Source organism: Arachis hypogaea, chromosome 7 (assembly GCF_003086295.3).
Source record: "Arachis hypogaea cultivar Tifrunner chromosome 7, arahy.Tifrunner.gnm2.J5K5, whole genome shotgun sequence".
Classification (NCBI taxonomy): Eukaryota; Viridiplantae; Streptophyta; class Magnoliopsida; order Fabales; family Fabaceae; genus Arachis; species Arachis hypogaea.
Genome location: NC_092042.1, coordinates 81,155,715 through 81,180,659, shown reverse-complemented (window position 1 = coordinate 81,180,659; position 24,945 = coordinate 81,155,715). Strand labels below are relative to the sequence as shown.

The following is a 24,945-nucleotide window of genomic DNA, read 5'->3' as shown; positions in this document are numbered from 1 at the left end:
TAGTAATTGGCTTAATTGTATAGAGACCTAATTAAAAAAAAATTGTGCAGAAACTCAAATAAAAAGGAAAAAAAAGTATAGAAACTCAATTGAAAAAAAAAATAGTGCAAGAACCTAATCAAAAGAAAAAAAAGTATAGGGACCTAATTAAAAATTTTACAAAACTATAAAGCCAAAAGAGTAATTAAACAAGACAAATCGAAATATAGGTGTTATATTTGGCTTTTGTCCAATACTCGTGAAAGACGAAAGTTCCTTACTATGTACTCTCACAATCTTCACTTATTATTTTTAGTCCATACATGATACAAGTCCTGCTACTCTTTTTTTGGTTCTCTTGAAATTTCCTTCTTCTTTTACTTGTGCTTCTCTCTCTCCTGCCTTTGTATAAGATGCATGAAATATTGCCTACAAATCCCTCACTTTTTCTTTTTTGATGAGTGGTTATGGATCTCTGAAGAGGAGAGAAAGACCAAATAAATTTGGGTTGCATTTATTGGGCCTATTTGGGTTCAAGATCCATTGTAATTCAGGTCTCCAAAAATATAATAGCATAAAAAGATTACATTGTTACTAAAAAAGGATTACATTTTCTCTCTTTTTGGTGTAGTTGCGTTTCCACAAGGGAAATAGCCATAGGTGAGGGTTTGGGATCATCATGTGATTGAAACTAAAAGGCCAACATAGAAGCGTGGGTTATGTACCCCCACCATTGTGTATGTTTGCTTATTGCCGATAAATGATAATTATAATAGAAAAAAATTGGTGTAAATAACTAAATATAATTTCTCATAAACATTCAAAACCCAATATATAGTAATCATCTCTATATATAGATTTTCATTATACAAACATCCAAATGATATTATTCCTGAAGAACCCAACAAGTGTATACACATAGATACATTCATACATATATAAACTTATCTATCCAATAATAAGCCGACCAAAATAATTAAAAATAAAGCATGTCTGCAAGAAGCATAATGAAATCAAAGTACTATTAATATTTTGAATAGAAAAATAAAACTTATTGAAAACTGTAAAGGCAAAAGAGCAACGCAAAACTCATCATTACTCTACCCTACAAACCTAAACACATCTAAATTAAAGAGAATTCACTAATAAACCCCTTAATTTGCGTTCACCGGAATATGCTCTCTTCGGCCACCGGAAAAGGCACCTAGCACAACAGCAACATCGATAAAAACAAAGAAACTACCTCGATCGATGATGCTTGGTTTTGGCGGGTACTTGGCTTCTCCGATGAGACTTGTCTGCTTTTCCAAAAGCAGCACAGAAGCCACACGCGGAGAGCTTAGGGGACGGTGGCTCGATTGCCGGAGAGACTTTTCCGGTGCGGTATCCGCGAGCTCCTCCGCCGTTAGAACGGCTTCTCTGGACGGTGTTGATTTGTGGTAGTGGCGGTGCAGCAGCTGAAGAAGCATCCTGATGAAGAAGGTCTTTATTATCTTGCTGGTTGTTATTGGCACCGCCACCAGCGGCGGCAGCAGCAGCAGCTTCAGCTTTGTTGATTTCTTCAGACAAGAACTTGTCGTCCCAAACAAAACCAGATGAGCCTTGTCTTCTGAAGGACACTGCAGATCTTTGCAGACCAAGACCAGCCATGGTTAATTTCTATTAATTGGGAAAAGAAAAAGAGCAGAGGGCAGTCTCTGTTGAAGAAACTAGAGAGAAGTGGTTAAAGCTTTTATGGAAGAAAAAGTCATACCATTAAAGCTACGTATATTACTACTCTATCTCTACCTAGTCAATATATTGTGGAATCTTGTAACGCTTTCATTTGCTTCTTTCTTTAAATTAATTAGAAGTGTTAGATCCAGTCATTTTTGTGATTTGTAGTCATTAATAGTCATCCAATGGAATATTTATACAATATGTACAATGAAAGTTTATGAAGTATTAGAGATATAACTATTCTGAAACTTTTAGGATGAGTGGTATCATAACATGGTATTAGAGCACTAGATCTAAAAAGGTCAAGAATTCAATCATTGATGAACCCCAAAATCAATTTAATATTTTGGGAAGATGTTTATTATCTCTAGTACTCGAATGATTATTCTAAATAGTACAAGGGATGTTCATTTTGTAATTCAATAGCCCATTGTACAAATAATCTATTGTCTCCCTACCTAGATCCTAATATTTTTAATGGTGTAAAATTTTATCCAGTATTAAATCACTCATTTTTCTTTTGTAAATTATATGTCGATCAAAATTTAATAAAATTATTAGTCGTAGACTTTTTCTAAATTAAATATTTATTTAAAAAACATCTATATTGTATTGTATTTTTTAATTATAATTATTTAAATAATATATCTTGTACTTAGAAGAGGATTACGGAGCAAGAGAAATGTCCATGGGACTTAAAATATATAAATATATAAAAGATAAGATGTTAATGTATGGTTAGCATTCAAATTGAGCTTTTGGCTTCGAGGACCACCGAACCCGCGTTTGTTTCATTCACACACATTTGGCAGCCATCCTCAATAACTCAAAAAATGAAATTATATTTAAATATCGTAATATCTAATAGTCTCTATTTTTTTAATTTGTTTATTAGAGATAGCACATCACCTTGCCAAACAGCGAAATTGCGTGCATAATCTTAATTACTTGGGAATTTAACTAACATATCTCATCTGATCCAACGTGATGTGAATAATTAACAAATTGGAGAGATACACACTTAAACTTTAGTAAATATTTACGGATGCACAAATTATTTTAACTGTTGATTTTAATTAACATATATTATATATATTTTTTATAATTCAGATTAACGTTAAAATAATTGGAACACCAATACTTCCGATACACTTGAAATGTTTCCTAAACTTTAATTTACTGATGTCCTGGGATGATGAATCAAATAAAGGGTACTAGCTTAGTAGTAAACAATGATTTACCCAAAATGGGCACGAGGATCTGATCTGATCTGAAGATTCATGAGTGGAGGGTACTTAGAATAAGATTCATGGATATGAATGTCTGCAAATGATGGATACACCTCGATTTGCAAGTCAGTGCACTTAAAAATGCTACTAGGTAGCTTGGACCCCGTGTCAGAGTGTTAAAACAAGACAAAAAGTAAAGGTGGTGGTGGTGAATATATGAGATCCCAATTGATTATATATGCTGACTTTTTGTGGCTACTGGCCAGCTGATGAGTGTGACCTACGAAGGTTAGGTCCACCAAGTGAATATGTACTCTATCACACCAAATCAATCCATCAATTAAACATCCAAAATGTATTTGTTTTCTTGTCTTCTCACTTCTCACCAAGTTTTCAACAGCTTTACCATTTTTTTTTTTATTTTGTTGGTTCATTCCTTCAAGATGAGTTACCATTCATTCAGGAAAATCCCACCATTTACATATATTATAATTCCTCTCGTGTATTTAAGATTAATATAGTAATAATGTATAACAGCTTTCTCTAATTTATTTGTATTGTTGTTTATTTTTGTAAAATTATTGTTGAATTAGTTCTAACTTTTTCAAAAAATTAACCGTCAAAAATATATTTTGATGAAAATATAAAATTTTTAAAATAAAATAAAATTTAAAAATATTTTTAAAATTTTTAACAAATTTTAAAGACAAAATATATCTTACCCAAAAAATTAAAACAAACTAATTGTCAAAAGAGAAAATATTAGGATCAACATTTTTATTAAAATTTAGAAATATTTAACTATCAATAAAAGAGTATGTAATTCTATACCATTAGATATAATATTACATTATTAAAAATATTAATAATAATTAATTAATAATCACAAATCACAAAATATACTAACCTCTAGTACTACTGTTCTCAAAATTCACATAGAATAAAAACCGAGACAATATAATGCAAAAGCACAAATTTAATCACATAGAGCACAAATTTTAATCACATGGAAATAAAACTTATTGTCACTACTCACTAGTGTCTTCTTGCACCGCAGCGTCTATAATATTGTATGAATCTTAAAATTGTTGTGATACTTTGTTATTATTTATTTTACGGTATAAAGTAAGACTTAAAATAAGATTTAGAATAAAAGAGTGTTACAACGCCACTGCCAAGTGAGCACCATCAATTCTCCATCATGTCATCGGGTTATTGTCTCTATCTTCGTGGTCATGCTCTGGTTCAAGTGTGCTTTGCTTAAGGTTTTGCGTAAGGGAAAATATGAGGAGTCAATAAAATATTTGTACAATGTGTATAATAAAGGTTTATGAAATATTAGAAATATAACTATTAGTGTTATATTTTTTCATTAGTTGAAGTTTTTGGGATGAGTAGTATCATGACATAGTATTAAAGAACTAGATTCGAAAGGTCAAGAGTTCGATTTTTGGTGAATCCTAAAATTAGTTTAACCTTTTGGAAAGATGTTTATTATCCATTATCTGCTTTTGGTAATATGTTTATTATCTATAGTACTCGAATGGTTATTCTAGATAGTATAAAGAATGTTCATTTTATAACTCAATAATCTATTATACACATTATACAAATAGTCTATTATCTCTCTAGCGAAATCTCTCTCTTAATTGTGAGCGAGAAAAGAGGAGGAATGTGAGAAAGTTTTGTGAGCGAAAGGGAGGTTAACATTCATGAGTTAAAATGCACCATTTTATCTTTGTCTTAAAATGTGCGTGTTTTGATGAGTGTACAGGAGATAATATGTCCTATCAAATGGTATATTAACACTTTGGTAATAACGATACACGTAAGATTTTTTCCGTTAAGAATTTATAGAAAAACTAAATAGAGGAAGAAAATTGTCTATTTGATCAATTGATTAGAAACTGTAAAGATGTTTTACTTTTGTGAAGGAGCGAATTGTCATATATGTTTTACTTTTATCGAGTTTTTCTCTATATAATTTGAATTCTAAAGTCAAAACTACGGTTACTTCACTAAGACTCGAGTGTATTAGTCAAATGATGAGCCGAAATATTAGAATTGAATCATACATGCTCTGTTAAATAATTAAAGAGAAGAGAGAAAGTAAAAAAAATAATAAAAATAGACAACAGATTCTTCAGCTGTTTTAGAATTCATATCTGCCTCATAGACAATAATAGTCCAATGCTGAGTTTAGATAAAATTAAAGCCTTAAAAAAAGTTCCCATAAGATAATTAAGAAATTTTATATTTTATATATGTATTTTGGTTTGATACTTTATTTTAGAAGGATTATTATTAAAGAATATTTTAAGAGAACACAATGCACAAGGATTGAATGAATACTTGGTCAGGCTGTTGAAGAAAGCATAAAACAGTAGTAATAATTATAATAAATTAATAATACATGAGTTTGGTTTGGTCAACAAACATGTTGAAGAGAAGACTATAATAATTGTGTTATTGAAAGTAGGTAAGCTAGCATCTATGGGCAAAGCAGTGGGAGAACATGGATCCCCAAGGTAATACATTGGAAATCGATATTTCCTAAGACTTTAATTAAATTATCATAGCCATTAACATTATCATCACATATTGCCGTGACCATAAAAAAGGATTTCCATAACAAAATCAACTTTTAAATTGGTTGCACTAATTAAATCTCGCGTTGACCGCAACTTGAGAATAAATTCATTTCACATGGCTGATTTCTTGTCGCTTTTTAATTTGAATATGGAAGGGAAGGAGGTGTTGGACTCACATACAGGAGAAGAGGTGTTTTACTTCATTGTAGGATCAGAAAAACTAGAATTCGGACCATGTGAGTTGTGTTCTTAAAAATGGACGGTTCAAATTGCGTTTTGCTCAATAAATTTAGTCAGAACAAGTAAAATGGAAGATCTAAGTTGCATGTTTCAGATTTCGAATTCCGTCAACTACAAATCAGACCATGTGATTTGTGAAGCAAAATTTCATTTCTAAAAAACTCGCGTGGTCTGAGTTGTTCTACCTTTAGCTTAGAAAAATCTATCCCATATTTTTATCTTATACGCTATAACTCCACATTTGGGAATAGCACACCCAAACCTTCCATATCCATAAAATTGAGTCATTTATTGTTAGTATGAGTATAACATACATTAATTAATAGGAAAAGTATGAGGAGCTAATAGAATACTTATACAATGTGTACAATGGAGGTTTATGGAATATTAGAGATATAATCATTAGTGTTACTTTTTTCTATCAACTGAAGTTTTTGAGATGAATGGTATCATGATATAGTATTAGAGCGCTAGATCTGAAAGGTCAAGAGTTTGATTCTTGGTGAACCCCAAAATCAATTTAATTTTTTAAGAAGATGTTTATTATCTCTAGTACTCAGATAGTTATTCTAGATAGTATAAATGATGTTCATTTTGTAATTCAATAGACCATTGTACACATTCTACAAATAGCCTATGCGGATCCTAATTAATATTCTAATTCTTCCAGATTCCTTATTCTTATCTGATCTGATGGGAAATCTGGCTTATCTTGAATAATAATAATAATAATAATAATAATGAATATAAGTGTGACCAATGCAAGTGGTGGAGCCCAGTGGAGAAGAGATTAGAGAATGGGAGATGCCACCCTCATCCCTCCCTCACTTCTCTGTCTCTCAATCATTAATCATAGTTTACTGTCATTAACTTTGTCTTTTTAAGGTTTGGGTTTCTTCTTCATTGAGTCCAGGGTTTGGGTTTGGAAGCTGAATTAATATGTCTTGTTTCCACACCTTGAGTACACCTAGGAACCTGTGTTCTTCACTTATCTTGAATGCAGATGAAGGTGCCAGATTCTCTCCTCCTCAAGCTAACAAGAACCTTAATTCTGGAAAGCTTGCATCTTCTACTCCTCTGTTCACTCATGGCACCACCCTTGGTATCATTGGAGGCCTCTCTGTTGATGCCACCCTCACTTTCCTCACAAAACTTGTCCACTTGCATGGAGGACATTCCATTCCTTTTCTTCTTTGCTCAGATCCTCTCTTGAATAAGGACCTTCTCTCCTATGAAAGGGGTCACTTTGTCTCTGCCACAAGTAAGAAATCTGAGTCTCTCAAACTGGATTCTTCTTCCCCAATTGTGCAGAACCTTAGAAACAAAAGGGCTTTTCTGGAGAAATCTGGTGCTCGTTGCATAGTGATGCCTTGTAACATATCACATTGTTGGTATGAACAAGTGTCTATAGGATGTTCTGTTCCTGTTCTTCACATGGCTGAGTGTGTTGCCAAGGAGCTCAAGGAAGCTAAGTTAAAACCACTTGAAGCTGGTAGTCCTCTGCGGATTGGAGTGCTGGCCACAAATCCAACTCTGGAAGCTGGTTTTTATCAGGAGAAGCTGCAGAGTGAAGTGAGTTCCCTCCCTTCCATTTGCAATCATATCTTTGAAGATCCATTTTCTTCACTTATCAATTACTCTCTTTTATAGAGTGCAATTTGATTCCTACATGTTGAATGATTTATTGTACTAATTACTTTAACTTCCATCACATTGAACAACTCTGCACTGTAGTTTGGAGGTTGAATTGTTTTGACAAGCAATAGAAATTGAAATTCATATGATATGCAGGGCTTTGAGGTTGTTCTACCTGATAAAGCAACTATGGAACACACAGTGATACCTGCAACTGAAGCCTTGGACAGAAAGGACATTGAAGGGGCATGCAACCTATTGAGAATTGCACTTCAAGTTCTTCTTGTGAGGGCTGTTAACTCTGTTATCCTTGCTTCTGAAGACATGCGCTCGCTCTTGCCCCAAGACGATCCTCTTCTCAAGAGATGTATTGATCCCATGGATGCATTGGCCAGATCAACTATCAAATGGGTAAGATCAAGATCCTCTGGTGATAATACATGAACAACAATAGAAATTAACTCTTGTAGTTCATTGCATTATGCAGCAACAACATTCTTCTGATGTCATTGGTATTGTGCAAACTTTTTGTATTTACCAATATTGTAATCAAGCCAAGGGTGTGTGTTGAGTACTATAAGAGAATGCATTCATTCTGTGAAAAATCAATGTTGTTTGTTCTTATAGAACCCTTGTGTCTTTATATATTATATACTACAAAATCTGCAGAGGAATCCCCGGAATCATTTATAATGATGTGCTGAATAATTCTTGATATAATTTGTGTGGAACATTCCATTCTTCTTTTGAGCTAATACATTGAAGTATGCTCTACTAGAATCTAAAGGGGTATGTATATAACAGAACATAAAGTGTACTAAAATTGTGAGGCTTTATACAAAGAAATGAGTATTCATACATGCACAAAATACTTGCTAGTTAAGCATATCCTCATAACAATTCTGGTGAGGCTAAACAGCAAAGTAAACTGTTGTTAGTTTTAGATCCAATCTGCATAGATGCGACTGATCCTTTGGAGTTCATGATCCTTGAAAATGCACTTCACTCTGCATGGTGGTGCTTCATCATCATCATCATCATCATCATCATCATCATCATCAGTTGCCAATATGCTGCTTGAGGCATTTGTAGCACTTGTTGTTTGCATTGGCCTGAATTCTGCAACACCCAAAACCAAGTCTCTACTGAATCAAAAAATGGGCAACAAAAATGTGTTCTTTTTGTTGAAAAGGGAAAACCCAAATGATGATCACAAACTCAAAAGTGAAAGAATACAATTAAGGGGACCTGGTGGTTGAGCATGATGAAGGAAGTGAGAGGTGGTGGTTGGTGATGATGAGTGAAGGAAGCGACAGGTGTGGCCATAGGAGCAGTTTCTGTACTGAGAAAACATTCTGCAAATTTTAGGGCATCCTCCTCTGAGCTCAGAAAGCCCATGGGCATACCTGCATTTTGAGCCAAGCCCACAGGTACCCGCCATGAATCTCCTGCAAAGCTCTGTCTTGTACCTGCTTCCCATCACTGACATGGTGCCCTTCTTCTTCCAATTCAAGTCCTCCATCTCCATCTCCATCTGATTTGATCGCAACAACACTCAAAATGGCGCCTTTCCTTCTGGAAAGACCAAAATACCCTCTCTCAACATGCTTTATGTTTTGGGCTCAAGCTCTTTATTTATAGTTTACCCGTCATGCGTTTGTTTATCGAAATTCAAAACTAATATAACTTTATTTTTTTTTATTTGTATTGAAGTAGGTTTCTCGCATGTTAATTAATCAGAAATAATATCATTAGCTTTCTTTTCGTTAGGAAGCAATTGGCAAAAGGATTGCAAGTACTAAACATGATTAAATTGTGATAAAGCATTGCAAAAACCTTACATCATTCTAAATTTGCTATTTACCGCACCACAATATTGCTTGCTAAACAATCTCTAAGATAATAATTACAGCATTGCAATGGATACAATGAATTATTGAATCTTTATTCCAGGAAATGATGGCAATACAGCTATAACTGGGTCTCCATATCCAACCGGTTCTGCAAAATAAATAATTAAAAAAAAATCAATTTGCAGAGACATACTATAAGAGTTCAAGACTCTTCTTTTAAAATGACAAAAACAAATTGAGGTAACTAACCTCCATCCTTTCTCAGTATCTTGATGATCTCCCCTGATACATCAGACTGGAAACAAAGATTAACAACATTAGTGATTGCAAAGCTGACTCATAAATCAAGGCATCATGGGAATTCAGAAAGGCAAGGCTACATTTCGAGTCACGACCGTTACCTCAATTGGCAGCTCGCCGCCTAGCTGTTCAATGAAACAAATCACTTGTCCCTCCTCAACTTTTTGATTCTGTCAGCAAGTATGGATTTCATCACAATCAATAATCTTAATTATTAACCAAGTATTTCGAATTTCTAGCCGGTGCTGTCAGCAAGAAATTTAAAAAAGCAGCAACAAATTGCATGGTTTAGACTGAACTCTGAAAGGCTTAAACAACTGTACCTCTTTACATGCTGGTGGAGTGCGTTTCCCCTTTATGGTTCGAGATCTCCGGAAGAAACCAACCTGCTCTATGGTTTTAGAGTGCATTGAAAGAAATGCTAAATTGCTACAAGAAATGTGCTTTAGATTCTTACCTTTGGAGACTGAATTATTACCAATCCTTCATCTGTTGCTTTGTCTAGGAATCTCTGGATAGACTCTGGAGAAGGTAGTGGCTTTGAGATGGCCAAAGACAATGCAGAATTAGAAGCCAATCCATTTGATTTTGGTGCCTCTGTGATGGTATTTACACTAGTACTAGCAGGAGTTAGAGGAGGTACAGTTTTATTTTTCTCACTCAAACCCCTCACTACACGCAGGTGAAATCCATCAAGCTGGTATCATTTGAAGGGTGCAATAGAAAAAGAAAACAACAATAAGAAGCAAGATTTAATGTAGAACTCCTAATGTCCTCAGGGAAGAGAATGAAAATTATATTATATGGGAGATTAAAATCTATAGGCCAATAACTCTGCTTACTTTTAATTCAAATTCCCCAACTGAACTTGAATCACATATTGTGTTGAGCAAGAACTCCACCTACAAACATATCGAATTACAGGTCGAATCGAGGATGGGAAACTGAATATAGACTTAAAATCAGTGGCCACATAATCATGCAAGATGCAGAAGATAAATCCAACAAAGTAGCTAAATCACCATATAAGGTCATAGACGAGGACTAAATAAAAAGAAGATGATTATACACAAAATGCTGACCTCATGAAACTTAGGGACAAGCTCACTCGACACACCAGAAGAATGAATATCTTCAGAAGAATCTTCTGATCTTGTAATAGCTGTTATGTATTGTCATCAATAAAAGCAATGCATGAAAGCCTCACCATGTGACATAAACCAAGATAAAAGTTTTTGCAAGAAGTATTTAGAAGAAACAAATGAAACAACTTACATTGGATCTCTATTGATTGAGCAGTAGATTCAGTTAAAGATTTAACTGACTGTTGCTGCATAACCAAAGTAGTGTACTGCACTGGCTTCCTACTGATCCAACTTCTTGCACCAAATCCTTGCAAGAATCCAACTCTTCTTCCACCAAATTGCAAGTTCAATAACTTATTATTTGGGGCCCCTAAGCTACCTGTATATAAATAAATGACACAAATTACATGTGTACATTAAAATTCTAACTAGTACATTCAGTAAGACACACAAGACAAGCTTCTAGATTGCAAACACAACATCAAATTCCAAAAAATTCTTACAGCTCATCATGTTGTTGACGAATTGGAGACAATTTTCTTTCTCAAACGAAGATGGAAAGATACCAATAATAATGTCTAGTGGCAATTCAACAATAACCTGGTTCCTTTATAAATGAAGTTAGTAATCTGAATGGAAGTTGTTTTGAACCAAAGGCTGCTTACCCTAAAAACTAATCAAAAGATGACAATTTAAATTTAAACTTAAATTTAAATTTAAAATTTAAAATTGAATCCAAACAAATTAGATTCTAATCCTAGTAAATCTATTCTAATGTTATGATTGCTTGATTAGAATAACTTTCTGATTGGTCATGCTGTTTTACTAAGAAAATAAGAATGCAAACTCAATTGTGACTCCCAAGAAAATAAATTTAATATTGAGTAACGAGCAAACCAATGAGCATATAAAAAAAAAAAAGTCAAATCAAAACCCATTTTTGTATGTAGGTTAAGGCACCAAAAGAACACATTATGCATGGCTTCTTAATCCTAATCCAAATGAAGCAGTTGAGGCATGCATGCATCAAATTTGAAGACTTTAATGGGCAGGCAAGCCCCACAATCGGTGAGAATTCAAAGAAGAACAGCAAAAGGATCGAGCAGGCATGAAAGGTAAAGCAGAGAAGTGAAAAATAAAGTGAGGAGAAGAAAGCAAAGCAGGAAGAGGACTCACATGAAGCCATTGGAAGGAATTAAGAAGAGAAAATTGATCGGAGTTGAAGGATTGAATGAAAGAAAGAAGTAGCAACTACCGGAAGAAGACAAGAGAACATGGAATGAATGAATGAACCAACGTTGCTGCGTGCGTTCAAGCTTACAGCTGCTCTCTCTCTCTCTCTCTCTCTATATATATACTTCCATTGCTGGGTCCCACCAACAAAGATTCCACAAATTTCCAATCCAAATTTAAATTTGATAACTACTAAAAAATTTATCTTATTTCTAACAAATTACACGATTAAATCGGATTTTGAATCAAATTTCGAATAAAATTTTAAACTGATTCAGTTCAATATGAATCATATAATATCTTATAATTATGCTTTTTTTTATCATAGATAGAAGACTCGAACTCGCAACCTCTTAATTGAGTATGGAGAGACTATGCCATTTGAGTTATTACTCATTAACTTATAATTATGCTGTTACTCATAAAACTTTTAATTTGTTGTATTTTTGGTTATACATAATTTTTGTTAAATACATTTTAATAAAAATATCATTATTATTAGTGAAAGATTTGTAATTTTTTTAATAAATGTATAACAAATATATTGAGAACTACTTGAATTTTGAATAATTTTTATAAATTCTTTTTTACTGATAACTTCAATCAATGATACTATATTATAAAAAAAATTATCATGTATAAAATATATTTTAAAAATATGTGACACAATATATATAGATATATATAAAAATATATATTGATTATATATATATATAGAGAATATTTTTTAATTTTAATACTTGTTCCCAAAAATACAAATTAGTTAAATTCTAATTTAATCTTTTTTTTTAAATTATTATTTACATTGTTCACCATTTATATTGTTTATTTATATTTTTTTATATAAAATTATTTAGGAAAAGTATAAATAGATAATGAAAATATTAAACAATATGAACAATAAATATATCAGATATTTAATTCATTAGATGTGCGGATGGTTATTCTAATATTAAGATTTAGGTGAGTAATCTGGAGTATAATGTATTTTATTTGAATTGGACCAATTTTAAAACCCGTTAGTCATGTTATTTAAAAAAATCATTGATTATAACATAATCCAATTTTTTATTTAAAAACCTACCAAGTCATGTACCGTTTTAATTAATGTTACCTTAACTCGTTTATTAGTTCTTTGCTCCCTGCATAGGTAGTCATGCATAGCTAATTAATTTCCTGCACTATCTCGTTATTCTAAATCTTCTCATTTTCAAAACTCAAAGTACTACTATCATGATCCAATCAATGTTTATTATGAATGTTGTGTTGGATTATACTTCCATTAATGCTCACGTAGTTATTGATAGTATGACAGTGCTAGAAAGACAGGAAATCCTGCAGAGCCTTGTTTGGAGTGTTGCTATAGCTATCGGTCTCATCGAAATTTGAATGGTAGCATCCATTTTTAAGGTATAGTATGTATTTACACTCAGTGAAAAGGGATCCAATGTGAACTACTTTTGGTCTCAAACCACAACCTCAATTATTATTATTATACATGTCATTACCACTAATAAAGAACAGAGTATTTGTTTCAGCAGTGAGATTAGAGAGAATCTCGCTCTGTGATGAAGAGAATGCTCAATAAAATGAGAGAGAAAACATATACATGTATTGAAAAAGTAAGTAACTATGTATAATGATATATAAATAGCTGGTTGATGATGGATTTTTTAAGTATAGTGGCAAATGCAAGATTGTGTATATTAGATTAAAAAATAAGATCTAGACATTAAAATTAGTTACTAAAATTAATTATAATATATTTATATATAAATATATCTATAATTTAAAGTGTATTTTGTATTTTAATGTATACCTAGCATTGTTGTATTAGATTATATTTAGGTTACCTTAACACATGGTGAATATATTGAAAGCCAGAGAAAAAGATAAGGCGAATGGTGAGTTTCAATAAAGTTAGGTGAAGGTGACGTTGATGATGATATAAATACAATAAACAGCCTCAATTTGACCATCTTTTTAATTATACTTGTTGCTTGATTAAGACAATTGAGCTAATTCTGTTTTCTCTCCGTTTCTCATTAACTAAATGTAAAACAACAACACTATTTGTACACTTATTCTCCATTAATTTTTTTTCCCACAGTATCTCCCAATCTGATAGGTCAAGGATTAATCCGTCGCGGTATTGAGCTCTATTTAAGGGTTTGCCGCTGACTAATGGGTTACTGCATGCACAAGGCAAGATTCAAATCCCCGACACTTGCTTAAGCGGATGAGTGAGCTGACCACTCGACCAACCAAGTTAGTTATTTATTTATTGTATTAATTCCTGCCTGTTTCCCTCAACAATTATTTATAAGTATCATGTAATTTAGGCCGGGAAGAAGCAAGGCCTTTTCACTAAGAAGGGCTTGCGGGCTATAGCTTCTGTTTAGTTGCATTTACATCCAACTTCTACAAATTGATCCAATTAGCCCAAAACATATTGGCCCAATATCATAGTAAAAGCTAAATGCCCTAGTCCATTAATACTAGCTAGAGATACGAGGTTGGGTTGAAACAATAAGATGGAAGAAATAAATGAAATTGTTAATAGAGGAGGTGAGCACAATTATTGATGATAACCCAAGTAGCACAGCTGCACAGGTTTATTTGTATGGTGACAATTGAAGAATGACAAGCAAGTTGTCCACAACCCTAACCCTACCAAAAGCATTTACTACCTCTTCACTATTGAATTCCTCTGACCAAAAACACACCACCACTCATAAGACATGCCCCACATTCTGCCTTAAATTCGGCATTTGCATTAATATGGGAGAATGTCCGGCGTTACCAATTTTAGCCTACTACATACTATCTTTTATCGTTTTAATATAATAGAAATTTCATGAGCATTTTCTCTTGTGTTGATTTGCCAAATTATATTGATCCCCCCTATCAGTATCATAAGGTCTAATATATATATCTGCTGGTCGCCTTTTCCTTTTGGAAGTTTCAGAAATGCTCAAGTCATTAGAGGGCCAATGCAATGCATTGATTCATTATTTGATAGATATTGATGTACACCCTTACTTATTTCGTTTTGTCTTCTCTTCATATTTGGCAACAAAAAAAAAATATTAACGAAAAAAATAGAACATATCTTATTTACTATCCATAAATTATTAGGGGTGTAAGTTATCGAACCGGACCAAAAATTATCACAAAACCGAATCGAAAATTACAACAATCGACTTAAAAATCGAAAAAATCGGTTTTTTTGTTCTTTTTATAACAAAATCGATCGGTTCGGTTCAGTTTTTAGTTGGCTCGATAGAAATCGAACCAAACCGAACCGAACCGAAAATATGCATCCATATCAATGTTTTAATCATTTTAACTTTTAACCTAATAATAAAAACCCCAACCCCTAACCATTTTAATATTTTATTCTTATTATTTTAGTTTATTGACTATTTTAAACTTCTAGTTATTGTGATTCATATTTTACTCATTAAAAATTAAAAATCGAAAAAACCGACCAAACCAAACTGCTATTGATTCGGTTCGGTTCGATTCGATCGTTGTAAAAACAACAAACCGAATAATTGTGTATCTGTAGGAATTAAACATATCGGTTCGGTTGGTTTTTGATCCAAAACCGAATCAAACCGAACCGATAACACCCCTAAATTATCGTAACATTTTTTTTTGTCTTCTTAACATTAGACATGCATCCACTCTTCATTCAATTCAAGAATACACAAAAAAACTACTTCTAATTAAGTATAGCACTATATGCGTATTGAATTCATACCTATATGCATTAATAATAATACATAATACGCACGTATACGTTAGTTTTAATATATTCAATGGTTCTACTGCATGCCTTAACTTTCTGGGTACAAAGTCACCTACCTTATTAATTTTACGTACTGATCGGGAAAGAGATCTGCATCTCTCACTATGTCACACAAAAACGATAAAAGAAACATCAACGTTCACCGCTTTGTAAACAATAACAACAACAGGCAACATCATCATATCTGTCACGTTATACATATTTGTATGTCTATCACCACAAGTTTTATTCACTCAACTCATTATCAACTAACTCGTCTTGTCTTCTAGTATCTACGTAATTATAACCTTAGATTATATATACTTTTTTACTATGAACTCATTTTTCGTATACTTACTTGGATTCGTGATATTATACAGGTGAAAACTCACATGCAATTGTTTTTATGAGAAGTTACATTTAAAAACTGTTAAATGATTTGACAAATCAATATCTAACTGTTCTCAACTATCAACTTCGCATGAAAACAAACGACTGCATGAGTCTTCACCTACAATATAACGCGACTCTCACTTTCAAGCGATTACGCAGAAAACAAAGGGAAATGATATTTACAACCATGTTTTATATAAGTTTTTCCTGAGCACTTTTCTTTTATGATATAAAAGATAAATTACTTATCAATTATTTGTAATACCAAAGTTAAAAAGATGTACAAAAATAAAGATAATACATATAAGATTTCTAGAATAGATCAGAAGAAAGGTATTTGATGAGGTGGTTGACCTGCAGACTTGTTCTTGAAAACAAGAGGTGGTTTAACTGATCTGATTAAGGCCCAGTTAATCCCCTGAAAGAACTCATGTCTCTTAATCTCACAAGACCCACTGTTGTATCCCATTCTCTTCTTTGGATTCTTGATAAGAAGCTTCCCAATAAGATCCTCTGCCTTGGCAATATCCTCCCCAGAATGTGTTATTGTTCCTGATCTTGGGAAACTCAACCGTTTCCTGAGGATATTGTTCATTGTTTTGTCATGGCTTGTTGCATCTTTGAAAGGTGTATCTCCATATAAGAGCTCATAGAGGAACACACCAAATGCCCACCAATCCACAGCACTTCCATGGCCTAATCCCAAGATAACCTCTGGTGCCAAATACTCATGAGTTCCAACAAAAGAATGTGATCTTCCGTTGTTAGGCTCAGCTGAAATCTCAATCTGTTGTGCATGGCTATCACCACCAATAATGCTTGCTTTCTTCCTAGTGCTTCTAGTACCTATATGCTCATAACCATATGAATCGCTGCAACACAGCATTGGCTTATTCTTCTTTATGATCCTATTGTTGGAAACTTGTTTAAGAAGAGTGGGGTGAACTTCCAAGTGAAGAGAGAGATCAAAATCAGTGAGCATGATGTGTCCATCTTCTTGAATAAGCACATTTTCTGGCTTCAGGTCTCTATAAACTATCCCCATCATATGCAGATATTCAAGAGCAACAAGCACCTCAGCCGCAAAGAATCTGTGACATGACTTATAATAATAATATATCATTCTTGAAAAAGAAAAGAAAAGAAAAGATTTTTGGTGTGGCTAAATTACCTTGCTGTGGAGACATTAAAGTGAAGATCTGGCTGGTTCTGCTGAAGCGTGAACAAGTCGCCACCTGGGCAGTAATCCATGACAAAACATGTGTATTGATGAGCTTCAAATTTTGCATGAAGTGTTGGCAGAAAAGGGTGGTCAACAACACTCAGTACTTGTTCCTCCATCTCTGATCTTTTCAGCTTCTTCTTCAGAGCCAGAGACTTTCTGTCCACTACTTTCATGGCATACAAACAATTGGGCTGCGGCTTCAAGGACTTGCTGATCTCACACAGGAACACTTTTCCAATATCACCTCGGCCTAGGAGGCGCAAGAGCCGGAAGTGGCCGAGCCTAAGCTGACCACCACGCTCTGCACAAAGCTTCTTCATTGCTTGAGAAGCAGGGTGGCTTGCTCTGTGTGGCCTTTGATTGTGATCCAACGCATAACAATTGTTTCTGCACCGCAAATTATCACTCAAATCTGAAATGCTTCTGGAGACCCTATTCATTTTGCACCACTTCCACACTATTTGAGGAATTCTTTTAGGATCATCAATGGAAGAGTTTTCCTTAGCTTCTTTTATTAGTATTTTCTCTCCTTTTGGCTGCTACTACTAGTAATCTTGTACTTTGCTTCAGTATTTATAGCGGGATGTTCTTTTCTACTTAAAGATGGGATTAAATTTAAATCCAACTTTTTAAACTTTCTATGCCAGTTGAGTAACATCCCCTGTGACACTATTTGCTTAGCAACATGATGTTACGGAAAAGAGTAATGGGTCAAAAACAAAAAGGAAAAACAAGGTATAGAAATAGTATTGGTTCCAAGTTCCAACGACACTTTGGCTCTAAACGAGTTTTACTTGCGGTGCATCGATTTGAAATAAAGCTAGCTAGCTAATAAAGGTGACTGTGATAGTAATCAAAGAAAACAAAATAGAATAGTGCTAAACGATATGAATTAGTTGGCACAATCTTTTTCTCTCCCTCTTTTTGAGTTCTCCACCGTCCTCCTTTTCCCGCAATCATGCTGCCCTGCTTTAAATTCTACATAAAGAGAAGGATTCACGTCAATACGAGGAGATATACGTTTGGCAACTTAACAATTAACCTGCCTCGAATCTTAAGCATGCATGCATGCATGCGTGCCGTTTGATAACTCCAACAAGTTCTTCAAAGTGAATACTAGTATTGAAAACGTCATTTTTACATTAGTAATAGACTACACTTGCAGAATACTTGCTCATTTAGCATCATGTTCAAAATAGCAGACTATGCTCTGGCAATATCATTTTCATGTACATTCCAAATACGTATCCTACACCCCATTTTAGCAAAAAAATCACGATTGCCATTAGTATTGATTGAAACATTTCTTTCAATCTGGGTTTTACTCTAGTATCCTTTTCTGCTCCGGCTACTGGGACTAGCTACATTCCTAGCTCCGAGGGGTTCGGCTGAGCTGTGCAAGTTTCTATGACCAAGAGAGGAGCCTCCTCGATTTGCAGGAGATGCGGGTTGTCGAGGGGATCCTGAACTTGCTTCACTCCCTCTAGATGCTTCAGTCTCCAGACTTTTGGCTTCTTCACGCAGTGCTGCTAGCTGTTGTATCAAAATCATAAGTGCAACACATAGTTAAATGATTTACCAGACGTTGATTAGCAGATGGTGAATAAACAAATATTTCATTAGCTAGGCTGCAAGAATCTAGTGGGCAAGATTAAGAAGCAACTAGATCTAAATCAACACAGAACACAATGAAATTAGTTCCCAATACAAATTCGTGTGATCTGTTTTTTTTTCTTTTTTTTTTTTTTGGGAAGGATTTTATGTGAAATACTCCAAATCTATAGAACTCGATAAAACACTGGGAATAAAGCCAACAAAACTATGGTATTGTGACTTGAAAATTTAATACATACCCGAATTTCAGTCTCTCTAAGTCGATCTTGAAGTGAATTTATTGCAGGACTTAAACTGTAAAGTGAGAAAGCAGAATGTGTTTATTTAAAAACTAACATGAAACAAAGAAAAGAGGAATTGAAGAATGGAGGCTTTGCTCTGACCAATATTCCATCAGTTTGCATAAGGAAGCCTGATAAGTTGAGGTGTGATGTATGAAGGTGAGTGGATGCACTTTGCCGTCCCTACAAAAGAAACGAATAAGGAAAATTAGAGTGACCCCAACATATATAACATTTAAGTGAACAGAATGCTTTCATTTTGCCAGAAAACAAAAAAGCTTCCATAGAAATTTGACATTTGAATTAAGAATTAGCATATGGCATATCAAATTATCACCTCATATTTTGTAAGATGGCTTGGTTATATGCACTTCGTTCCTCTTCAAATAGTACATGTTGCAGATCCGTGTACGACGACAGGGGCAAATCAAGGCTGATAAGAGACAAGGCTGGCAAAACATAAAGGGGAATTTCTTTTCTTACATACTCTGCACCACTGTCATTAAATAAAACCCAAGATTTGAGAAACTATCTTGTCAGCCTCAATGCCTCATAAAGATGAAACATGGTTTACCTGACCAATCATAATAAAATGGAGACAGAAAAATGAAATATCAGACTTCATATGAACGTTTATCTCCATCTCCTAAATGATTATCGTTTTTAATAGAAAGTTTTCAGTTGAAATGTGCCCAGAAAAGTTTCATGTAAGAAACAATAGAAAAATCAGCATGAGGAGTCTAGAGACGAGTTTTGTTAATAGAGGTGAAACAGATGTTAAGTTCTTTTCAAAATATGAATTGATATTACATATTAGTGCCTTCTGAAATTATTCCTAATTTTTGTTTGCATTTGTAAGTACCCTGCAGTTATCCCAATGTCATGCCCCATGTTCCCTTGTATAGCAAAGGGACATGAGAGGATCCTAATCCCAAAAATAGGAATAAACTATTGAGCTGATAACAACAAAGGTATTCGAGGTGAATTACGTACTCATCTATACCTCATGTCCAAATTAGAACGGTGCACAGCTTCCTGCATACTTTCTGACATATCCATGGGATCAACATCAACAATGGAGACGTCTGAATTGTTAGGATGGTAGTTCACTCCCCCTTTTTCTCTCCCCATATAGTTGGCATCGGCATTATCAAAGAAATACCCCAAGTCTGAAGATTTCCCCACACCCTAGCCAAAAAGTATATAATTACATAAATTAGAGAAAGCGTGAAGTAATTTTATCCTGCAGAGAAAAAAGTATGAGCAGAATTCTGCCCATAGAACAACCTCAAGGGGCTGAATGAATCTCCCATAAGATCAAAAACCAACTCTTTAAGATGGCATCACATTCCATGATATGAACAAAAATGTTTACACAAAGCCACTATAATCGAAGATGAACATCTTTTATATAAATCATGCAGATCAATTAGTTTAGACGAATATTACAATATAGAATCATCCAATATCGCAAATGAGACAGATATTTGAGCTCCGAATTCACAGTCACCTTCTCATCAAGCATACATACGCACTTTAACTATAGTATCAGTAGGGAACAAGCTATTATAAAAACACGCATTAATATTCATGAAATGCATTGTTCAACATGATAGATATACACCGCAGCTCGCTAATTATACAATTGATCATGGCGCATATTCTACACTCTAAAAGAAAACGGAGTACCTTAGCAGCTGGAGATGCAATTCTGGAATCACCAGTGTCCTGCTCGGGACTGTCGGGCTTGAATTGAGCAGATCTGAGGGACACATTCTCAGAGGAACTGGGCGAGGAATCGATATCGATAACGGAAGTTCGAATGAGATGGTTCTTGCCATCAGAGGACTGGAAGGCAATGACCTGAATCCTACCGACCTTGTTGGCGTCATGGCTGAAACAGGAGAAGATGAGGCCAATGAAGCCGGAATCGAGGAGCTGGTACATGGCCTGGGTGCGGACGTCGACGTGGGAAGGGAGGACGGTGATGTGAGGGTGTGAGTGGTACCAGCCGATGACGCGGGTGGTTCTGCCGGTGGAGGAGGTCATGCGGTCTGCGAGGGCGGAGGCGGCGGCCAGCTGCTCGGGGTTGGTCTCGACACGGTCCTTGCGGCGATCGGAGCGAGTCTGGGGGGATGCTCCCCAAATGAGAGCGGTGACGTGGCGGCCGTCCTTGGAGTGGTGGATGTCCCCCAAGAGGAGGCCCATGATCTCTTCTGTCTCCGTCGACAATGCGTGCGTGGCGCATGTCAGCCACACCTCCTCCGACATCTTCACCCCCGTCAGTGACATCCTTTCTTCTTCTTCTTCGCTCACTCAAAACCCTTCTCTCTTTCTCTCACTCAACCCAGCTATTCAGATTTCTCTCCTTCTCCCCTTCTCTGATATTTTATGCAAATTATTATTAGTGTTTTCAGTTTGAATGCCTTTGTAAATAAAAAATAATATTACTTATATATATGAACATCTCAATTAGGGTAATAAATTAATAAAAAAACCCCAAAAAATAATATGTCTTATGAGGAAGTAAAAGTGCAAGTCTGTAAGATGTCAAAGTATACTATTTTCAAAATAATTGAGGAAGTAATAATGTAAATATGTAATATGTTCTTTTTTTTTGGTCAAGTGAATTGGACAAATAGAGGCTTCAAGGCCCAATATTATAAGATGGATAAAGCCCAAAGGAAAAAAATAATACAACAAAAGCCTAAGCTCTTCTTCTACAAAAGACAAAAAAAAATGGTCTTCTTGTACAGCCTACAGGCCGGTGCATAGAAACCCCAATTTCACGACGACGCAACACTTGAATAACAACCTCTGCTGGCAAGTGGTAATGGCATCTTCTCCCAAACCATAACAACATATTAGAAGGGATAGTAGCAGGGACGAGCATGGCGGCATCGTTATCAAGCATCCTCTTCAAGGGATTAGCTTCTCGTTCTCGTTCTCCTTCTCTTGCAACTCCGGTAACGCTCCAAAACTCTTGAAATTGGAATTAGGTAACGCTGGAGATGGGGATTGTTTTGTCGGGATCCAGATATTGCTTTGCTTTCTTCTCAGTTGATTATCATTATAATTATTGTTGAAATCTAGAAATTTTCTTCGCTTTTCTCATTATGTCCTATGCTACGAAACAATTTTGTCGATTTTTTCCCTAATAAACGATTTCGGATTCAGTGTTTCCAGTTATCTAATTATGGAATGAGATACTTCACGACGGTGTCAAATGATCCTGACACTCATGACGACTTCAAGCCAGCTAATAAACTTGAGAATTCTGGCATTTCCTTGGCAGATGTTGTTGAGAAGGTGAATTATCTCATACTTGAAAGCTTTATCACCTGTTTCTTGTTTTCATAATGGCATGGTGAACTGTGTGACTTGAACTGTGTTTTGCAGGATGTCAAAGAGAATCCCGTTATGCTTTACATGAAAGGTGTGCCTGATTTTCCACAGTGCGGATTTAGTTCACTTGCTGTTAGAGTTTTAAAACAATATGGTGAGTAAATACAATTGAGGAGTGCTAGGGGCCAGCAACTTTTGTGATTTGTAGCCATCAAATAGCCATCAATGATGATTTTAATGGTGTGAGATTGGTATGAGATTTCATTCAATGGCTCACTTTTGCCAGAATTTAATAAAGTTGCTGGCCTCCTAGACTTTTCCAATACAATTTTGTAAGCTGCATTTTTAGTTATACAAGAAATATGTTCTGTGCTTGTATCTTCATGTTAGGAATGTAGTTTCTCCTCATGTTCCCAAATAATCTACCTATCTAACTACACAATGTGTTGCTCGTTATGGGTGTAGTATTCCATTTTTAACAAACCATATAGTGATTCATTTTTTAAGGCATAATTTTCTCCTCATTGATGAATTATGTTCTTTTAGTTTACAGTAATTTGTGTCCAATGTGAATTTGTATTCATAAACCGTAAAGTTGAGACTATAATTATATTGTGCTATTACAGATGTTCCCATAAGTGCTAGGAACATTTTGGAGGATCCCGAACTGAAAAGTGCTGTAAAGGCTTTCAGGTACATTCATGCTTTCATTTATGTGTTGCTTTCTACTTCATAACAGTAAATTATTTCATTTTGCCATTGCATTTAAAGTGGCCTAGTTATGAGTTCAGATCAATTGTTCATGATAGTTCTAGAAGGGAAGTGCTAACAAGTTAAATTACTTATGACATACCATTCTCCCGTGTTTTTTCCCTGTGCAGTCATTGGCCAACATTTCCACAAGTTTTCATCAAGGGAGAGTTTATTGGCGGATCAGATATTATCCTTAATATGCACCAGGTTAGTTCACACTTCATTTGCTAATCTTTTGTACTTGTTATTTTGTACTGTGTTTAAAATAATTTGCATTCATGTAGAATGGCGAGCTGAAGGAAAAGCTTAAAGATATTACATCCAAGAAGTAAAAGCACAACTATGGTGATGAAATTTGAGAGTAAATTAACTTAGAAAAACTTGTTTGATTTATTACTCTTGTTTTTGGCTGAAAGATGCCATTATGTGACTTTTTGGTATCGGATTATATTGATAGTAATAAGTTTGTTTGCAAATAAAAATTTACTGCTAGTTCTGAGATATTTCTTTGTATGAGAATTTTCGTGGATGTTCCTTGCCTTAATCTTCTCCAACAGTTGGGACTTGGGACTGAACTTCTTTTCAGTCGTCATGTTATTGTGAACAAACTTGCTATGTTGCGGAATAGTTACTCTATGAAAATAAACTAAATTGGGTTGGTCTAGTGGTTAGCTACTAGTCCGCTTAAGCAAGTGTAAATACCATGGGAAACAAAAAAAAAAAGCTACCATACGGAAATAAGACTAACAAATTGTTGTTTGAAACGAAAACATGAGATATGTTATCAACAGTTTAGAAAATGGGGAAATGAATACGCATAGCAGAATTTGATGGAATATCATTTTTGTTTGAAAATACGCATAGCAGAATTTGATCTTCTAATCTAATCTTCCTTTGGAGCTAATCGATGCGCAAGCCGCAATGCGATTCCACGAATATATGTATTTCTCTAAAATAGCAAACATAGTATTACGGCAATTACATAAACTGCCCTAAAATGAATATTACGGCAATTTTATAAAGGAGACCTCTAATAAAAACGTCTAAAATATTTTTTTTAAAGATATTTTTTAATAATTAAAATTTAATACATATAATTCATTAAATCGTGTTATTTTTTTATTGAAATTAGATAAACAAATTAATTTGACTAAAAAAATGGTGAATCAAATTTTGAATCAATCTAAATTAATATTATTTTTTATAAAAAATTATTACAATACCTTATCATAAAAAAATGACTAGAATACTCTTATTGTATATATTAACTTTAAAAATTCTAAATTTTAACCCCTTTTTTTCTTCTGCGGTGATGAGGATTCAGAGTTTATATATATATATATATATATATATATATATATATATATATTTATATATATATATATTATATATATATATATATATATATATATATATAATAGGGTTATTTTAGTTAGGGATATTGTAGTTATTTTTTATAAAAAGATATTAATTTAGACCGATTCAAAATTTAATTTATTAAATTTTTGGCTTAATCTAATTTTAATAAAAATAACAATTTAATTAATTATATGTGTTAAATTTTAATTATTTAAAAAACATCTAAAAAAAAGACATTTTTTCACATCTTGATTTAAGTGGTTTCCATTTTATAAAACTGCCATAATGTTAATGCCATTTTATACACTTTTTTTTTGT

At 34.1% G+C, this 24,945-nt stretch overlaps 7 protein-coding genes across 8 annotated transcripts; 2 read left to right on the top strand and 5 right to left on the bottom strand.

Annotated features, from left to right (window-relative positions):
- Window positions 1-812: 812 nt before the first annotated feature.
- On the bottom strand, window positions 813-2,114 carry LOC112703740 (MAPK kinase substrate protein At1g80180). Its single transcript, XM_025755320.3, has one exon. It carries the CDS (start codon window positions 1,627-1,629, stop codon window positions 1,219-1,221), a length of 411 nt encoding a protein of 136 aa, XP_025611105.1. The 5' UTR covers window positions 1,630-2,114; the 3' UTR covers window positions 813-1,218.
- Window positions 2,115-6,343: 4,229 nt separating this feature from the next.
- On the top strand, window positions 6,344-8,067 carry LOC112703736 (uncharacterized). Its single transcript, XM_025755316.2, has 2 exons — window positions 6,344-7,330; window positions 7,550-8,067. Exons 1-2 carry the CDS (start codon window positions 6,698-6,700, stop codon window positions 7,835-7,837), a joined length of 921 nt encoding a protein of 306 aa, XP_025611101.1. The 5' UTR covers window positions 6,344-6,697; the 3' UTR covers window positions 7,838-8,067.
- LOC112703739 (uncharacterized) lies at window positions 8,058-8,927 on the bottom strand. The gene is made up of 2 exons (XM_025755319.3): window positions 8,642-8,927; window positions 8,058-8,512 (listed from the first exon to the last, which is right to left on the bottom strand). Exons 1-2 carry the CDS (start codon window positions 8,925-8,927, stop codon window positions 8,334-8,336), a joined length of 465 nt encoding a protein of 154 aa, XP_025611104.1. The 3' UTR covers window positions 8,058-8,333.
- A 255-nt stretch (window positions 8,928-9,182) lies between these two features.
- LOC112703738 (uncharacterized) lies at window positions 9,183-11,979 on the bottom strand. The gene is made up of 9 exons (XM_025755317.3): window positions 11,808-11,979; window positions 10,822-11,010; window positions 10,629-10,708; window positions 10,389-10,448; window positions 10,004-10,243; window positions 9,870-9,932; window positions 9,648-9,716; window positions 9,496-9,541; window positions 9,183-9,394 (listed from the first exon to the last, which is right to left on the bottom strand). Exons 1-9 carry the CDS (start codon window positions 11,815-11,817, stop codon window positions 9,327-9,329), a joined length of 825 nt encoding a protein of 274 aa, XP_025611102.1. The 5' UTR covers window positions 11,818-11,979; the 3' UTR covers window positions 9,183-9,326.
- Window positions 11,980-16,240: 4,261 nt separating this feature from the next.
- Window positions 16,241-18,245, bottom strand: LOC112703734 (protein kinase PINOID 2). Its single transcript, XM_025755313.2, has 2 exons — window positions 17,222-18,245; window positions 16,241-17,141 (listed from the first exon to the last, which is right to left on the bottom strand). Exons 1-2 carry the CDS (start codon window positions 17,713-17,715, stop codon window positions 16,373-16,375), a joined length of 1,263 nt encoding a protein of 420 aa, XP_025611098.1. The 5' UTR covers window positions 17,716-18,245; the 3' UTR covers window positions 16,241-16,372.
- Window positions 18,246-18,375: 130 nt separating this feature from the next.
- Window positions 18,376-21,737, bottom strand: LOC112703732 (uncharacterized). Its single transcript, XM_025755312.3, has 6 exons — window positions 20,860-21,737; window positions 20,174-20,358; window positions 19,508-19,666; window positions 19,273-19,353; window positions 19,129-19,183; window positions 18,376-18,808 (listed from the first exon to the last, which is right to left on the bottom strand). Exons 1-6 carry the CDS (start codon window positions 21,460-21,462, stop codon window positions 18,602-18,604), a joined length of 1,290 nt encoding a protein of 429 aa, XP_025611097.1. The 5' UTR covers window positions 21,463-21,737; the 3' UTR covers window positions 18,376-18,601.
- Window positions 21,738-21,859: 122 nt separating this feature from the next.
- On the top strand, window positions 21,860-23,771 carry LOC112703735 (monothiol glutaredoxin-S15, mitochondrial). Of its 2 annotated transcripts, none has more exons than XM_025755315.3 (6): window positions 21,860-22,136; window positions 22,348-22,479; window positions 22,570-22,606; window positions 23,142-23,208; window positions 23,397-23,475; window positions 23,553-23,771. In XM_025755315.3, the coding sequence occupies exons 1-6, from the start codon at window positions 22,062-22,064 to the stop codon at window positions 23,598-23,600; spliced, it is 438 nt and encodes a 145-aa protein (XP_025611100.1). In that variant the 5' UTR covers window positions 21,860-22,061; the 3' UTR covers window positions 23,601-23,771. The 2 variants fall into 2 exon arrangements, with proteins under 2 accessions (XP_025611100.1, XP_025611099.1); XM_025755314.2 differs by having other exon boundaries at window positions 21,876-22,136; window positions 22,570-22,669.
- The last annotated feature ends 1,174 nt before the right edge of the window (window positions 23,772-24,945 follow it).

Bases quoted from the DNA above. Each gene is read 5' to 3' on its own strand.
- LOC112703738 (XM_025755317.3), bottom strand. The intron at 9,717-9,869 runs GTACAGTTGTTT...ACTTGCTGACAG, and splicing joins CTCCACCAGCATGTAAAGAG to AATCAAAAAGTTGAGGAGGG. The intron at 9,395-9,495 runs GTTAGTTACCTC...TTTATTTTGCAG, and splicing joins GATACTGAGAAAGGATGGAG to AACCGGTTGGATATGGAGAC.
- LOC112703739 (XM_025755319.3), bottom strand. From the start codon at position 8,927: ATGGAGATGGAGATGGAGGACTTGAATTGGAAGAAGAAGGGCACCATG. The intron at 8,513-8,641 runs GTCCCCTTAATT...TGGGTGTTGCAG, and splicing joins TCATCATGCTCAACCACCAG to AATTCAGGCCAATGCAAACA.
- LOC112703732 (XM_025755312.3), bottom strand. From the start codon at position 21,462: ATGTCACTGACGGGGGTGAAGATGTCGGAGGAGGTGTGGCTGACATGC. The intron at 20,359-20,859 runs GTACTCCGTTTT...CTTTTTGGCTAG, and splicing joins TTGCATCTCCAGCTGCTAAG to GGTGTGGGGAAATCTTCAGA. The intron at 19,184-19,272 runs GTCAGAGCAAAG...CTCACTTTACAG, and splicing joins TGCAAACTGATGGAATATTG to TTTAAGTCCTGCAATAAATT.
- LOC112703740 (XM_025755320.3), bottom strand. From the start codon at position 1,629: ATGGCTGGTCTTGGTCTGCAAAGATCTGCAGTGTCCTTCAGAAGACAA.
- LOC112703736 (XM_025755316.2), top strand. From the start codon at position 6,698: ATGTCTTGTTTCCACACCTTGAGTACACCTAGGAACCTGTGTTCTTCA. The intron at 7,331-7,549 runs GTGAGTTCCCTC...TATGATATGCAG, and splicing joins AGGAGAAGCTGCAGAGTGAA to GGCTTTGAGGTTGTTCTACC.
- LOC112703735 (XM_025755314.2), top strand. From the start codon at position 22,062: ATGGCGGCATCGTTATCAAGCATCCTCTTCAAGGGATTAGCTTCTCGT. The intron at 23,209-23,396 runs GTACATTCATGC...TTCCCTGTGCAG, and splicing joins AGTGCTGTAAAGGCTTTCAG to TCATTGGCCAACATTTCCAC. The intron at 23,476-23,552 runs GTTAGTTCACAC...GCATTCATGTAG, and splicing joins TTATCCTTAATATGCACCAG to AATGGCGAGCTGAAGGAAAA.
- LOC112703734 (XM_025755313.2), bottom strand. From the start codon at position 17,715: ATGAATAGGGTCTCCAGAAGCATTTCAGATTTGAGTGATAATTTGCGG. The intron at 17,142-17,221 runs GTAATTTAGCCA...GTCATGTCACAG, and splicing joins TTTAATGTCTCCACAGCAAG to ATTCTTTGCGGCTGAGGTGC.